Raw genomic sequence first — 15,349 nt, forward strand, 5'->3', positions numbered from 1 at the left:
AAGCACTTCACATCTACTTGAGTGCTGATTAATTTGCAGTCTGGGGGCATGGATTCACGAATTATGTGTGTATTTCATTATTGTGTTGCAGATCAATATTGCTTTGCTTAATTTTCTGTCATTGTTTTAATAACTTGATGACAAAGCTAGTTTGTGCTCGGGTGGCCAAACTGAAATGCAATTACTTTTTTAAAATTCATTGCAAAAAACATAATTAAAAAGTAGTCATGGTTTTAAGCTTGAAGCCAAAAAATGTCAGGAAATGCCATACCACCCATAAAGCTGCATCCAGGTTATACTTTTAGCATAGATTTTGATGTGTGATGGGCAGGGTAGTGTTCAATGATAAGGGGAGCAGTAAGATAATTATTTTTAAAATCTTAGCAACAACACCTTTAACAAGGAAAAGTTCCACTAAACAATTATAAGGGCGGCAGTGAAAACCTATTTTCAATTACATTTTCACTGCTCCCTCATCATCTGCTGTTGAATATTGTTTATATGTTTTATTAAGGGTGGGCTTACTTTTTTTTTTTTTAACTACTTCATTAGTTTCAGTAACATTTCCACTTACTCTTCTCATCTGACACAGGTATACAAGGGAAACATCAGTATGTTTGTTTTAACTACAGTATATCTTGAGAACTAGTTTCATTGTTTTTTGTATTGAATTTTCTGACATGTAAAAAAGCAGTTATACTAGCATTTGTTATGTAAGCAATAAGTCACAACAGAGTGTGTGACCTCTTGATGCACACCTGGGTGCGTTGTGAGGCCCTTGGCTTTCAACCACCCAGATGTGCGGTAAGATATGTCTTACCACACACCCGATTGTGGGTTATTGTTCTTATAAAATGGCTCTTTTATTTTGTGAAAAGAAAACAAAAAACAATAAGAATTTGAATTTCTTTAAAAACTGGCTTGAAAAACTTATTACTGCTGAATTAATGGATCATTTATCTTTGTAAATATGCACACTAATTTATTTTTTATATTGCGTCTTGAATGTATTGTTATTCCGTAAAGTTTGTAATGTCAATAGAGGAAAAATTAATATAATTGTATCAGCTGATGTACCATTGCATTAAAATTACAACAACGAATGGGTTCAGGAGAAAATGCCGCCATAGGAAATTAATGGGAACAGAAGTCCACATCGGGAGGCTGGGTGGACGGGAGGCCGCTACCCAAAATGAAAACAAAAAACTAAATAAATGCAGTTAACATACATACATATTATAATTAATTGTGCTGTGACATAAGAGTATAAAAGCAATAAGACCCTTCACTTTGTCTCAGGCCCCATTACCCAAACAGTCCATGCTTAAGTATTCAGACCATCTATGTTTTTATGTCTTTCAGGGAACCAATTAGCAGTGAGACTGTCTGGGCAAAAATGGCATGATACTGGGTGTGGCAGGCAGAGAGAGAGAGAGAGAGAGAGAGAGAGAGAGAGAGAGAGAGAGAGAGAGAGAGATGGAGAGAGAGATGAGTCACGTGAGTTTATAAATGAGTCACCGTGAAGAACACAGTTTTTGTGATTCTTGTGTCTTTTATTGGTATTTAATCCTAATGTTTATACTTATATTGCTTTTGTTATTTATCATCCCTGGATGCTTTATATTACACTGATCTGCATGTGATTAAATGGATAACCTTTATTGTAAATAACATAATACATCAAATCTGGTTTAATTACGATGCTGAATAACTTCTAAACGGGAGGACACCAGGAGGCCTGCAACCTGAAATGAACTCCCTGATGTTGGCAGCAGAGAGATAATACTCCCACCGAGCTGGCAGCGTTCTCACATGGCGTATTGTGTTATGGGCACATGTTAATGGTTGAAAAACAGCATCTGACATTGAAAGAAAGTTGAAACCATAACTATAGCGGTACGATCGAGGTAGGAAAGCAGGATGATAACATGCTGCTCTTTGTGTTTTCTGTAATCAGAATTAATTACAAATACGTAAAAAGAAAACATTATAATAATATAACTTTACAACTGACATTGACTAAATATCCTTTTTTTAACACGTTCATACTGTACTATCTTGTAAGAGAGATGTTTGTTTGTTGGCTATTGTGACAGAGAGCAAAGGTATTTGAGCTGTAAATCTCCTTCCCGACCATTAAAGGCACTGTGTAAGGTTGGTTGTATGTTTTCCCCTCGACTGGCAGACTCGACGGTAGGTGGAAACCGGAAGTCGGCCATCTTGGGGAACACGCGTAGCTTCAAGTGCTGTAAACAACTCCATTGCGATCATATACGGGTAGGCAGCAATTGGATAAACCATGGCAACAGGCTGATTGCAGGGAGGAGTTTGGTGGTACAAAGGGGACGCAGTTGTGTGAGTACAGCCCCTTACACTGGAAGTAAACTCGAGCCAGAGTGTTGTGTTTCTGTTTTGTGTTTCAGCGTTTTGTTTGTATTGCAGAGGAGGATTAGTTGCAAGGAGCTGCCACCACAGAGCCAGCATAACCCCTTCAGCACTACTCTCACTGCACACCATGGACAAACACCACTTTCACCCTTTCGAAGAGCGCAGTTTCATTCACAGGCAGATTGTGGGGTACTGGAATGTTTATTGTTTTGTTTGGGACTGTATACCCGCTGTGGTCACCCTGATACCAACATTGACAGAGGGGCGTGTTTATTATTTAAAAATCCTGAGTTTTCCAATAAACAAAGATGTTTGCATTTGAGAAGTGGTCTGGACATTCACTTTGTATATACCACTACACACTCCTGTCTGACTCCTGTCACAGCTATACATTATGTGTACCTAAAGTAGCACTTAGCAAGACCCAGCTGAGTTAGAATACAGAGTAAGAGTTAGAGGGCATCAACAAAATGACAGGTGTTTAAATATTTAAACATGGTGCTTTCCTTTTTGGCTTTTTGAAAGCTTAGTATTACTTGTTATGACTTACCCTAAATGTTCTGTCTCATGGCTTTTTGCAATTTTGCCAAATAATTTGGGGTCCAAGAAAAGAAAATTACTGAAGTATGCTATGTAAACTCTGAAAATGTTTTGAAAGCTGCTGTTATACCTCAGTTCTGTGCACAAGCTGCTGGGTGCCGTCATCGTTCATTCTGAATATTTCCAAGAAAGGATCCGACTTGCTGAAAAAGTCCTTTAGAATAAACAGAAAGAGTGATTTTACAGAATATACAACACTAGACGACAAGAACAGTGACAGCGGTTCTTGCCTTTGCCAACAGTTATTTGAACAAAAACAACTTTCTCTATCACACCTAATGGAAGGGTGCATTAATCTGATATTTCTCTGTTTTTGCATTAAAGTGCAGTCCACCTTAAAGAAAACTAGATTGTTCTTTTTTTATTATGGGTTTCTCAGATATTTATTTCCATATGCAGTAACCTTTCTTCAAGCAATCTTTCTGTATCTGACCCAGTTCATAGATTAGATCCATACTTATGGAGAAGACTTGCTATTCTACAAACAGTTCACACAAGCTTTTGAGAGTATGGTTTAAGACTAAGGGGTAGATCCAAATAATACAAAAAACATCTCCAGTGTTTTTTTTTTTCAGATTTCATACCTCTACTAAATAAAACTTCTGGAAATCAAACACCACTGTATTTGAAAAATAGTGAAAAAGCTTGGGAGCTCATGGATAAACATGTAATTACAATGTGTTAACTATGTAACTAGCAGTGCCCCTGTTCTTACACATTAACTACTGTCTAATTACATGGACTTCTCAATTAGTTACTTGTAAGTAATTAAATGATAATACCACAGCCTGGGCCATTTCCATGAAATTGCATACTTAATCCACCCATAGTTACCATGTCAGAATAGGAAACATGGTGCTACCAAAATGTAAAAGCATTGGCTCTGATTAATAAAACCACTCAAACCTCTGTACATACACTCATGTAGTTAGCTACAGTGTAAATAAGATATCCTTTACAGTAAAATAAAGTGTTTCTGTCAGATATTAATAGGAAATGGGTCTTCCTCACACAACCTATTTGGAAATTGATTTTTTTGCATAAAGGTATTTTAGTGCATCTGCCAAGTTGAACTGTATATACACATGTAGATCAATCCTTATAAAGAGATGATATAAGCATGGTTGAAACATAGTAAGCTGCAAACTTGCTGTGCAGATTAAGCAAGGTAAACTAAGGGAACTGCACATTTAAATATAATACATTGCTGATATGACAAACTCTCTAACTGGCTTAACCAGCCCCTGTATCACTTCTCTCAGCCCTGTCACTCTTCTTGATCTGCTATGTAATGGCTGTCACAGATCAGTGAACTTTCTTATTTTGCTATATGACAGGTCGATGTCACTTATGCTCCGCTGAATTATTCATTCCACTGCTTTGAAGGAAACATGAAGCTTGCTTTTCAATCAATGAAGCTAACCGTTGAATCAGTTCTAATCAGGGACCCTGCCTTGACAATGTATACTTTTATTCAACAAACTTATCTGAAAGCCACCTTCAGGGTTTAAGGGATTGAAATTTAAGCTGATATTACAGTATCTTATTTAGGAAACATCGGAGCAACTGTAGGACATCATATTCAGGTTATGTCCCTAGAGAGGCACATGTCACACTAATAATCTATACTTAGACAAATAGCATTTCTAAGCCACGTTTAGAGGCTGAACCAGATCATTATTTCATATTATAAGACAAACCTAATGTATTGTAAACATTACAAAAATATATGTATACTACAGGATCTTTGCAGCATTTAATTTTTTTTTTTAATTCTTGATTGTACATGGTCAAAAACAGGGCTTTTATTTGTCATACTGTTCAACAAGGGAGTTGATTTCTGCTATTGCCCACATGTACTCTTCAGGAATTTTGATGTATTGAGGCATTCTAAGAATTGTTCAAGTCAACATTCTATACAGTGTGTGCAGTATATTTGCTTCCTTATTTCGACACACTGCCTGGAAGCACTACAACATGGTCCCTGTGGACAAACAATATGGCCTGCAGTGTTTACCTAGAGTAGCAGACCCACTAATTGAGGAGCTAAACCCCCCCTGAAAGACAGAATTCTTCTTTTAGCCAATGGCGTCAGGAGAGAACTTACAGGTAATAATTGGGAGCAGAGGTTGATTTTATTTATTTGTTTAATTTATTATTACGTATTTTTTAATTTTAGTGTGCCCAATTATTTTACCCCCGATTTTCTGCCCAGTTTGGAATGTCCACTAATTTTTCCCCCTCAACTCAGCAATTCCCCACACAGCTCAAGAGAACTGATGGTTCAGTGTGCGTCCTCCGGTCCCATGACCGGGCCAGCTTCCTCTTTTAAACTCGAGAGCCGATATCAGGCATCTATCAAACTGCAGAGGACAAAGGCCAGCCCTGCAGGTGTTTGCTGTAGCATGATGAGGAGACACTAACCCACGGGAGCACCTGAGCCAATGCGATGGTTCTTTCAGAATCCCCAGTGTAGACTGGTGACTTTGCATAGCAAAGACACAAGCCTGTGCTGTACGACTCACCATGCGGCTGTGCTTTTACCAGGTGAGCCACCTGGGGATCCCCAGGTGTTGATTTTTAATTAGCAATTATTCATGAATCCTTGAAGGCTTCAAATACATTTAATTGCTCTAGAAGTGACCATTGAGAAATAAAAAATATTAAATGATCGGTGATTTTTTTTGAAAAGATATTAATTCAAATTCAAATTCAAACAGCTGTACCATTAACACCTTGTTTCCATAGGCAATATTTTGCCAGTTGTGTTGCCATGTTCAAACAATCTGCCGAGCAGTCAGCAGTTTATTAGGACTCCAGTCAGGACTGCACTGATTCAAAGTGCAACATCTGCAAGGTGTTTAAGTGTTTAAGGGATGTGGCTACAAAAGGGATATTTTTCACGTAAAGAATTGATTAAGGATTTAGTAAAACAAAATCAGCTACACTGGATAAAATTCCACATTGAGTAGACATTTTGTCTCCTTTAAGCTCATTTAAGCTGCTTGATGTATTTAAATAATATATTTAATTAAGAATGTCTTTCTGCGTTATTGAGCTACCGTTTACTGCTAATCCTTTTGGTCTTAAAATGTCTTTAGCAATAATTAACAGCAAGGGAATTTGATTAAACCCTCCATAATGGGTTTGAATAAGGTGATTAGGGCATAGTATAATCTCTTACCTTGTCATCCAATTTCCTTGCACTAAATGACAGCTCGACATAGTCATCGTTCCCCGATAGCTCTTCTGCAATCACCTAAATGAGAAAGAGTGCTTAACGTTTAATTCTTCCCATGATGATGATCAGATGACCAGAATCAATCTCCAAGGTTACTGTGATATACTGTAGCTATCTCAAAGTGCGTTAAAAACAGAACAAGACTAAATACATGCCTCATAATTCTACTGTGCATGCACCCAACTCATAAAGGCAAGAAGCCTAAGCAAACCTAAAAACAGATTTTTAAAAATGACGTCATACACTAAAACATTTGCTGTGATAGCATTACTGGCCTTCTCAACAGTCATTACTTGATAAATAATTGGCCTTTCATAAAACGCCCTCACCTTCGACTCAGGGGACCTGACTGTAGCTTTTGTCAGTTAACTATCAATGACTGCATTAACGTTTAAATAAAGCAGGAATGAGGGTTACAGTGCAAGTCCAATTTTGTCATCCTGTCATAGTGCTTTCATGACTTCACCCTTTGAAAGACTTTGGCAACAAAGCTTGAGTTTATGTCCTGACTATGAATATTGAATTATATTCTTGCTCGGTCTCAGTTTCCTTCATTAAAGTAGAGTCCATGCAGTAAAAATATTACGTTTAATGACCTAACCATATGCTGCCATTCTCACATTAAAAATCAGAGTGACAAGATCAGTGTGATAACTTAATTCTCCACGACCCAAAATCTACATAGTTCCAGCTGACCCATTTGCATATCATCAGAGGAAACATCATGGAGACATTTTCATGCTAAAATGAAAGGCACATGTTTACTGGATTTATCATGCTTATCAGAATGTTAATCCACAAGTTAGCACTAGGAAAGGCATGGCAACAGCGTTAGAAACTTACACTCTACAAAAGACTTATCATCTCTGTTCCAACAGGCAGACATTTACTTATTAACATATTTAATAATAATTGTTTGTCTTGTTGGTGTTTGGGGTGATTTAACTCCTAGCATTTTTAACAATTAAACAAATAAAAATGCAACAAAATGCAAATTAATAAATGCACCCAGCTTCAGAATTACATGCCTTTTATTTACAGTGCTTGTACAATTTTCAGATTGTACACAGAGTAATACAATTTGTAATTAAATTGGAATGTAGTGTTTTGTTCAAATTAAGTTCAGGCTAATCTTTCAAATGTCACATTATTTAAAAATAAATATTTGTTGTTTGATGTGTCTACTTTTAGATGCATATACATTTACATGTAAGTCAACAACAGGTTTACATGAATGCTAGGAATCTCATTCTACTCTGCTACGGTCTGTTGTAACTTTACCCTATTTCCTCTGTTTAGTACATCAAGTGATTTTCATGTAGCTTCTAAGACAAGTTCCTTTTTAGGAAACTGAGCTATGTACAGTAGATAAGTTACATTACTAATCTTTTTACACTGATCTAAATTGAGTTTTTACAGGATGGGTTGATAGAGCCCACACAGCAATAGGTACAGCACCCCTGCAAGCTAAGGATCCACTTAGGGAATTCCTTTATGACTGTTCCTTCATCTGCCTGTTAAACCAATATTTATTTAATTAGATCCAACATACATCTCACCGCTAATGTCACGAAAGAGTGATAAATACCCCCAATTAATAAAGCGTTAAATTTATTATGAATTGTATTACATTTACATCATTATTTGTATTTATTATGAATTGGTAAGGGAGTCAAGAAGAGCAACTTCCTTGTAGTGACCCCTGGGCAACGTCTCTCATGGCAAAAAGCTCTTCAAATAGAACTTACCATGCAATGCTTAAGCAGAGCAATGTTGGGCTTGGTTAGTACTTGGATGGAGACCACCTGGGAATACTGAGTGCTGTAGGCTGCATGTTAAGCTCATACAAATATATATATATATATATATATATATATATATATATATATATATATATATATATATATATATATATATATATATATATATATATATATATATGAATTGGTAAAACGTTTGCAGACAGTGTACATAATATTATCCTTTTCTTAAGTGTCACTGTCAAATCACTCACATGAGGCTTACTTGTACCAGTGGCCTCATGCTTTCCCGAGCTACTTAGAATTTTCCTACTGTTTCCTTTGATTTCATCACCAGCAAAGAAGGGTACTGTACATCCTACCACTTAGTGACTGGATTAAATATTATTCAATGTCCTCTGTATCAAGATGCCTAGAAAATAATATCCATGCAATCAATACTCATTTCTTCCCAACATCAACACTTCCTTTGCATTACATGAAATGTTATCAGACAGCAGTGACTTTAAAGAGAAGTCTTAGAGGGGTGAAGTTAAATCTGTTGTTTCAAACTGATTTACAATTCTAGACTTGCAAAACCAAGCTCATCTGTCTTTTTAAATCATGGAAGTCTAGGAACACACCATGGAAGTCTAGGAACACACCACGGAAGTCTAGGAACACACCATGGAAGTCTTGGTACACACTTTGCCCTTCTTGATTCCATTCCCAGGTGTCTTCCGATACTAAAGGTTAATGATGGAAGCCCATGCTGATTCTTGGCATTGTTCTTTCTTTTAAAGTCATACACAGAGAGAGTATGCTAGCCACAACAAAATGGTCATCAAACTAGATCTCTGCATAATGCCAAGCACTTCTAATAAGGCTTACAAACATTAAATACCTGACTTTAAAATACCCTGTTCCATAAATGGAAAGTGTTCTTTTTCTCCTTTCTGACAAATCCCTATATTGGCAAGAAAATTTACAAAGTACTTGATTGCATTTTGTAAGAAGAATATGGTCTAGTCATTAAAAGCTTAATAGTAACCAATATACAGCAAGTCTTTGATTATTCAAGTTATACTGTGTTAAGCGCCTTTCACACTGGCATGGTGTACCCGTGCAGGGCCCTACCTGGGTCTAAATATAATGTCTGATCATGCATCTACGCAGAGAATCACAGCAAGGCTACAGGATAAACACAGTGAATTTAATGAAATATGGGACCCTTTTCTCTCTTATATAGCCCAGGTATAAACCAATTTATCTAGGAAAAAGTTCATCTATATATATATATATAATATATATATATATATATAATATATATATATTATATATATATATATATATATATACCTTGGTGTGGTACCTTCATATATATATCTATATATATCTATATATATATTATAATATATATTATATATATATATCTATTATTTCTGTCATTATTACTATTATTTTTGTTATACTGAATGCCGACATATGCTTGCATTATACTTCTCTGTGATAGCAGGGACTGGTGGACATGGATGTGTATGTGTATGCATGTAGGTATAAGCATATATGTATTTGGGTGTGTTGGCATAGTTATATATTGCGCACATGCTTTGTTTTCATAGTTATTTATGTATTTGTTTATTTAATAAATGTTTTCCTATTACTTTGTTTTAGGTCTTTTTTTTTATTATTATTATTTACATAATAATAACCTTGCAATGATATTCAAAACGCTGTACCAAGGTTACCTGTGGAGTTGGTGAGTTCGGTGGGAGGGGTGGATTTGTTTTGTTCTATTTGTCTTGTAATAAAATAAATAAATAAATAAATAAAATTGTCGGCTATGTGATTTCTCACTGCTTTTTGAACAAGCAGGGTCTACCTGGGTGACAGATGCAAGTAAATATTACGTGTGTCAATGCCCCGGAAGCAGCTCGTTACGAACGCTTTTTTCCATCCAAGCTTCTCTGGATTGAACAGTCGGCCCAAATGCTGATTAGAGCAAATGTTTCTTCATGTTGCAATCTGGCTCATGGTGTGTCTCAATCAACAGAAATATGGCTAAACAGAAATGTTTCTTGCAGAGATTCATGCAGGCGTGGCTGTTTGTTACTTAGTCTGCTTACGAACGCCCATCATGCATTTTGTTTCACTCAACCCGGGTCAACCCGGTACGTGGTTTCACACTACAGAGTGTGAGGTGCTAACACATATTACACGGAAAAAGGTGTTATGTTGTGGAATTACATGTTTACATGTAACTCTTAACTGAAAATATCAGTTCAGAACAGCATACTGAACATGCTTTGAATTATTGTGAAAACAAAATAACTATAAATCCTGCATGTCATGAACTATATAGACCGCAAATGTGAAATTTTGAAAGAACCACATATTGGAGCAAACATGACTCCTGGATCTACAATTTGTTAAATAAATCTCATTTTGCAAGTCTTGTTTTTAAAATAACAATAATACATTTATATAATAAATTCCTGTCAGATCAATGATCGGCGGTGGAAGTGGAATCTATACGCATGCACACATAGATGCTCTTCAGTATCGCCATTCTGAATCTGAGCTCTGCTGTTGATAACGTTTGTTTTTTTTTTTTTTTTTTGCTCTGGATGACACAGCAATTGCAAAGGCAAGTTTAATATTAAATTATTTTACAATACTTTGAATAAAGAAGGTCTCATAGTCAAATAAAGCTCTTTGATAAGACGTTATTTTACTTACGTTGAAGTTGAACTGCATGCTTGGTTAAAGGTGATAGAATTTCCTGTAATTTTCACATAATTATCATAATGATATTTGCGGGTATATTTTCCTTTCTTTAAAACAAGTTTATATGCCTCTACTCCTTAGGCTACGAATCGAATCGAAACATTTGATAGTATGTGCTTGCCATAGCAAAATGTATGTTGATTTTAGTTTTTGTCAGATGCTTTTTTCTTCTATGCATAAGTAATATCAAGTAATTACAGGATTGTGCTACCAAGTGGGTTAAAGTTTTATTTTAATACAGCCTTCAATCTGCGTCTGAGAAAGACAAGCAGCTTTTTTCAAATATCATTAATACAGACATAAATTAGTAACATCACAGCGAACAGTGTCAATTACAATTAATATTTATTTGTCCAAATGTCGATTTAAGTCTCAGTTCTACAAAATATATAGTCAATTTTGCTTTGCCGCACCGGTTGCAAATGCCAGTCAACTTGCATGTGAGGGCGGGAGGAAGGGAGACGTGGCCATGAACGCTAATATCTACTACTAATATTATTGTAAGGGCTGGTAAGATCTACTGTTGTCTTTGTTTTCAGCATAAATCATTGCACTATGGAGAACACTCAGGTACATAATGTAGTAATGTGTGTTATTTGTAAAGTGAAAATGCCAAATGCTTACCCCACTGCCATATTTATACACACATTTATATTCACTGTGTATAAAAACATTAGTTTTTCAAACTTTACAATATTTGCATTCAGATGTCTGACAAAGTTTATGCTGTGGTGGAGTTTTTGAATGAGGACGCAGTAGAGGTTGTCCCAAAGTCTTGGATAGAGGAAAATGAAAAGGCAATTAGCAATGTTTATCTTGTAATTAAATTGTTTATATTATGGGATGTGTAAAGTGCATGTATATTTTATACAGAAGTTTATGAGTCATCAGTGATACACTAACCAAAGCCTTGTATGAGAAAATATATTTTTGAAGGAAACCAGTGCAAATTGTTGTGACGAATATAAGATATTTGTAAACTTCATGAGTTTCTGATGTAAATATGTATTTAATCAAGTTTACACTACAGCTGTGAAATAATATCATAAAAAATAACTACTGGTAATAATGAGTAATTCATTGACATTTTACAGAGGTAATATAATGAAGGTCCTTTATAATGGCATTGATAAAATTGATAGTTGCAGAGGTTGGCCCCTTTAGTGACAGTTTCAAACTAGGTCTCACTGTATATAACTTATTCATATAAGAAATTGACACAGCTCAACTTACAAAGGTGAACTTTTTCAATGAATATTATTTGGTGTTTCTCTGTGGTACATATCACTTCCAACAGTTGTCTTACTATTCCAGATGCAACATTGCTCACAACTTATTTCTAGGAGTCATTCTGCTTCTGGCCCAGATGTTGCAGCACAGGTAAAGAAAGGAGAGCCGCCCAATATAGCTTAATGGACCAAACAAGCTGTTAGGATCTTTACGGACACAGATGTGTTCCAAAGGTGTTAGATATGAAAATATCTTATGACCCATATGGGTTCAAACAAACAGCTACAAGATGTTACATGAGTTTGCTGAAAATAAGTGCAGCTCTGTGTAAATAAACGAAAATGTATAAAATGCATTATTTCCTTACATAGTAGATCAGACTACATTATATGAGGTCTGCTATTGTTCTCAACTTTTATATGTGCCACTGAGACCATAGTTGTGCTTGGAGTAATTTCTGTTTCAGCCTGCATCCTCTCCTCATCCTATCCTCCAATTTTACACATGTGAACTTTTAAAGCAAACAAATACAGCTTTCATGCACATTAATATATTTAAATTGTTATATAAAATTGTGGCTCGTTATTTTTCAGAAAACTACCTCAGTGCACTCAATAAAGCCAAGCGAGCGGAAATAACATCAAATGTTGAAACCGAGGATGAGTCCAAGCAGCAAGTCACTGTGAAATCCGGACCTTGGCTACGGTAAATAATAAAAATGCTACATTAATTTTGAATTACTAGTATCAGTCTGAAGAGAGTCAATGGGCAATATTGTGGTTATGAAAGTATGCAGATTTTTCTCATATTACAGATGAAGATGATGCAGGCAGCTTGGTGCAAAAGATGAGAGGCAATAAAAAACAACCTACACACCAGCATCAGTGCCATGAGCACCTGACTGTAAGTACTTAACATGATACATGATGTCTAGACTGCTGCATCCAAAGGGTAAAACATTGGAGTTCATACTGAGTGTCATATTTGCCGATAAATGATAAGAGGGTATTATTAGAATATCTCTTTTTGCTTGGAAGGAACAAGAGGGTAGCAGATATTGTAAAGTACGGACAATTTTATATGTGGACAATGGTCCCTGTAACCCAAACCATTATGTTCTTATTTAGAATTCAAGACATACTCAGATGTCAATACGATAGGGACCACTGTATGCAGTTAACAAAATTAAGCCAGAATGTGTTGCTGACTCGGATGCAGTAGTGCCGAAGGATTGGTCAATACTGCCACAATGTGAATTTTGCTGTTTTGTTCTCACGGTTGTATTTACTTTACATTGAATTCTGTTGGCAAATCTTGTATATGGCCTCTTGAGTGGGTAATACAGGGATTATCTTGCAAATGGTATAGACTAATCAAATTGGACTTTTGTTGTCTGAAAGCAAAGTTTTTTCTATCTAAAAGATGAGCTCATTTTGGAACTGATGTAATTATTATTTTTTTTTGTCTAGAGACACCTCTTGGTGATTCAAATGTCCCAATACACAGGACCGGGTCCCCTCGGTGAACTCCAGCCAGGTCGCCACCCAGTACCATTGCTCGGCTTAGTAAGTGGACTACTCCTATTTCAAATGTAAATGTAAATATGTTGATTACAGAAAAGCATTTTTTGTGCTCCATTACTAACCACATTAGTTTCGTGCATGTGCCTTAACATATTCCAGTATTACAGTTGCATTATAAAGTCTTGATGTAATCACAGATTCATGTGTGATTTGTATGCAGGTATGTGATTTATGTTTCACTACCACTAGTAGCCATGGGAGCATTTCTCCAAGCAATCACCATGTGAGTGCTAAAAGGCCGAGTGAGCAGAGGACAGCTCCTAATAATAGTAATCTCTTTTCACGAGATAAGGGTGTAATCTTGGGATAAGAACTTCGTTTAATATACAGCTTGTATTTTTCATGATACTGATGACAGGTTATATATTTATAGAAATATATGCTGATATTGTCAGTCACCCAAAAACTAGAGATATTTAAAAAAAAATTAAAAAATAAATAATGTAACGTTTGCAGCAGGGCGAGGAGCCCTGTACATGTATTTGTTTATTTTAGAATGGGGTACCCCTCCGCCCCTGTGCAGTTTATTATTTTGTATTTGTATTACAATTCAGTAGGTGGCAGGAAGTTTGGGGACAGCATCAGACACATGATGAAGAAGTTGGGGACATACCAACTCTGGGTTCAAAACAGCTTTAAAGCAGGGCAGGAAAGAAAAGATGAGTTTCCAGGATCTTCCCATCTGTAGAATTATTTTCAGTAATTATGTTTGCTCTGTAACAGTTTGCCACAGGTTGAATTTGTATTCATATATATTTAGAATTGTAATTTTTGTATTTCTTCTATTCTGATAAGATCATTTAAGGCTCATCCAGTTACGTTTTGTTTAATGTAGTAAATGAAAATATAGTCTTCATATTGAGGGAAATCTTTTTCATTCAATTTCGTTCAATTGTTAACACAAATGAAAAAGTTCCTGCAAATGAACATTATACAGTTTAATTTGAATTATCTTGAACAAAACTTTTGGGATTATTTTTTTGGCTGTTTAGACAGGGGTTTTTTTCACCGAACAGACAAAAGTGCGAAGGCCAGGGTAGAGGAAGAACATAGCAGAGACGCTAACATATGCTCCTCACCGAGGAGAAAAGGAATGGCAGGTAAATCTGAGTCGTGCTCATTGAAAAAAAGTCAAGTTCATGTACCTTTTTACTTGTGCATGATTATGTATGTTCTCCAAACTGTTATCTTCAAGTTCCTTTTTTTACCTGTACATTGCTTCCTATAAAACATTGAATTTGTATGCTGTGCCAACATTTTCTGAAGAACTTGTCCTAATTTCAATGCCTTGTATCCTTATAACCAAAAAGAGATAATAGTATTTGTCCATACGGTAATTAGATTTCAGCTTTAAATACAATAAAACCTCTCTGGCAGTCACAGACCGGACTGCACCTGACATTACTGGGCTATGCAGTACACTTATGGCAGGTCAGAACATCCCGATGAGCCCCAGGTGCACTGTGCTGATGTTTTCTGTAGGGGGCAGTTTGAACTGAAAAGCTGAACAGACGGAGGAAGACAGCAGCGTGACAGAAAAACAGCAGCAAGCTTTATCTTTTTTTTTTTTTCTGTTTGTCTCCCTTTGTGCAAGGGTCATTCCGTGTCAAATGCACACACATTTTGTGAAACTGGTTCATTTCTAATAAACGCGGTCATCCAACCTAAACCCATACCTTCCTGTGTCTGCATTGTTGTTGTGCACCCAGAACTTAAGCATGTTTGATATATCAATTGATAGAATATTCTAATGTATTTGGTTTATTAGTGGTGGTGCTTGT

The 15,349-nt window shown here is 36.0% G+C and overlaps 1 protein-coding gene across 1 annotated transcript in view; it reads right to left on the minus strand.

Annotated features, from left to right (window-relative positions):
• Window positions 1-15,349, minus strand: part of LOC121313010 (copine-4-like) — a 124,422-nt gene that overhangs the window by 51,272 nt on the left and 57,801 nt on the right. The window contains exons 4-5 of the mRNA XM_041245096.1: window positions 6,173-6,247; window positions 3,059-3,142 (exon numbers count right to left, since the gene is read on the minus strand). Of these exons, the coding sequence (XP_041101030.1) occupies window positions 3,059-3,142; window positions 6,173-6,247 (159 nt within the window). The remainder of the gene's footprint in view (window positions 1-3,058; window positions 3,143-6,172; window positions 6,248-15,349) is intronic.

The sequence above is a fragment of the Polyodon spathula genome, chromosome 3 (assembly GCF_017654505.1).
Source record: "Polyodon spathula isolate WHYD16114869_AA chromosome 3, ASM1765450v1, whole genome shotgun sequence".
NCBI classification, from domain to species: domain Eukaryota; kingdom Metazoa; phylum Chordata; class Actinopteri; order Acipenseriformes; family Polyodontidae; genus Polyodon; species Polyodon spathula.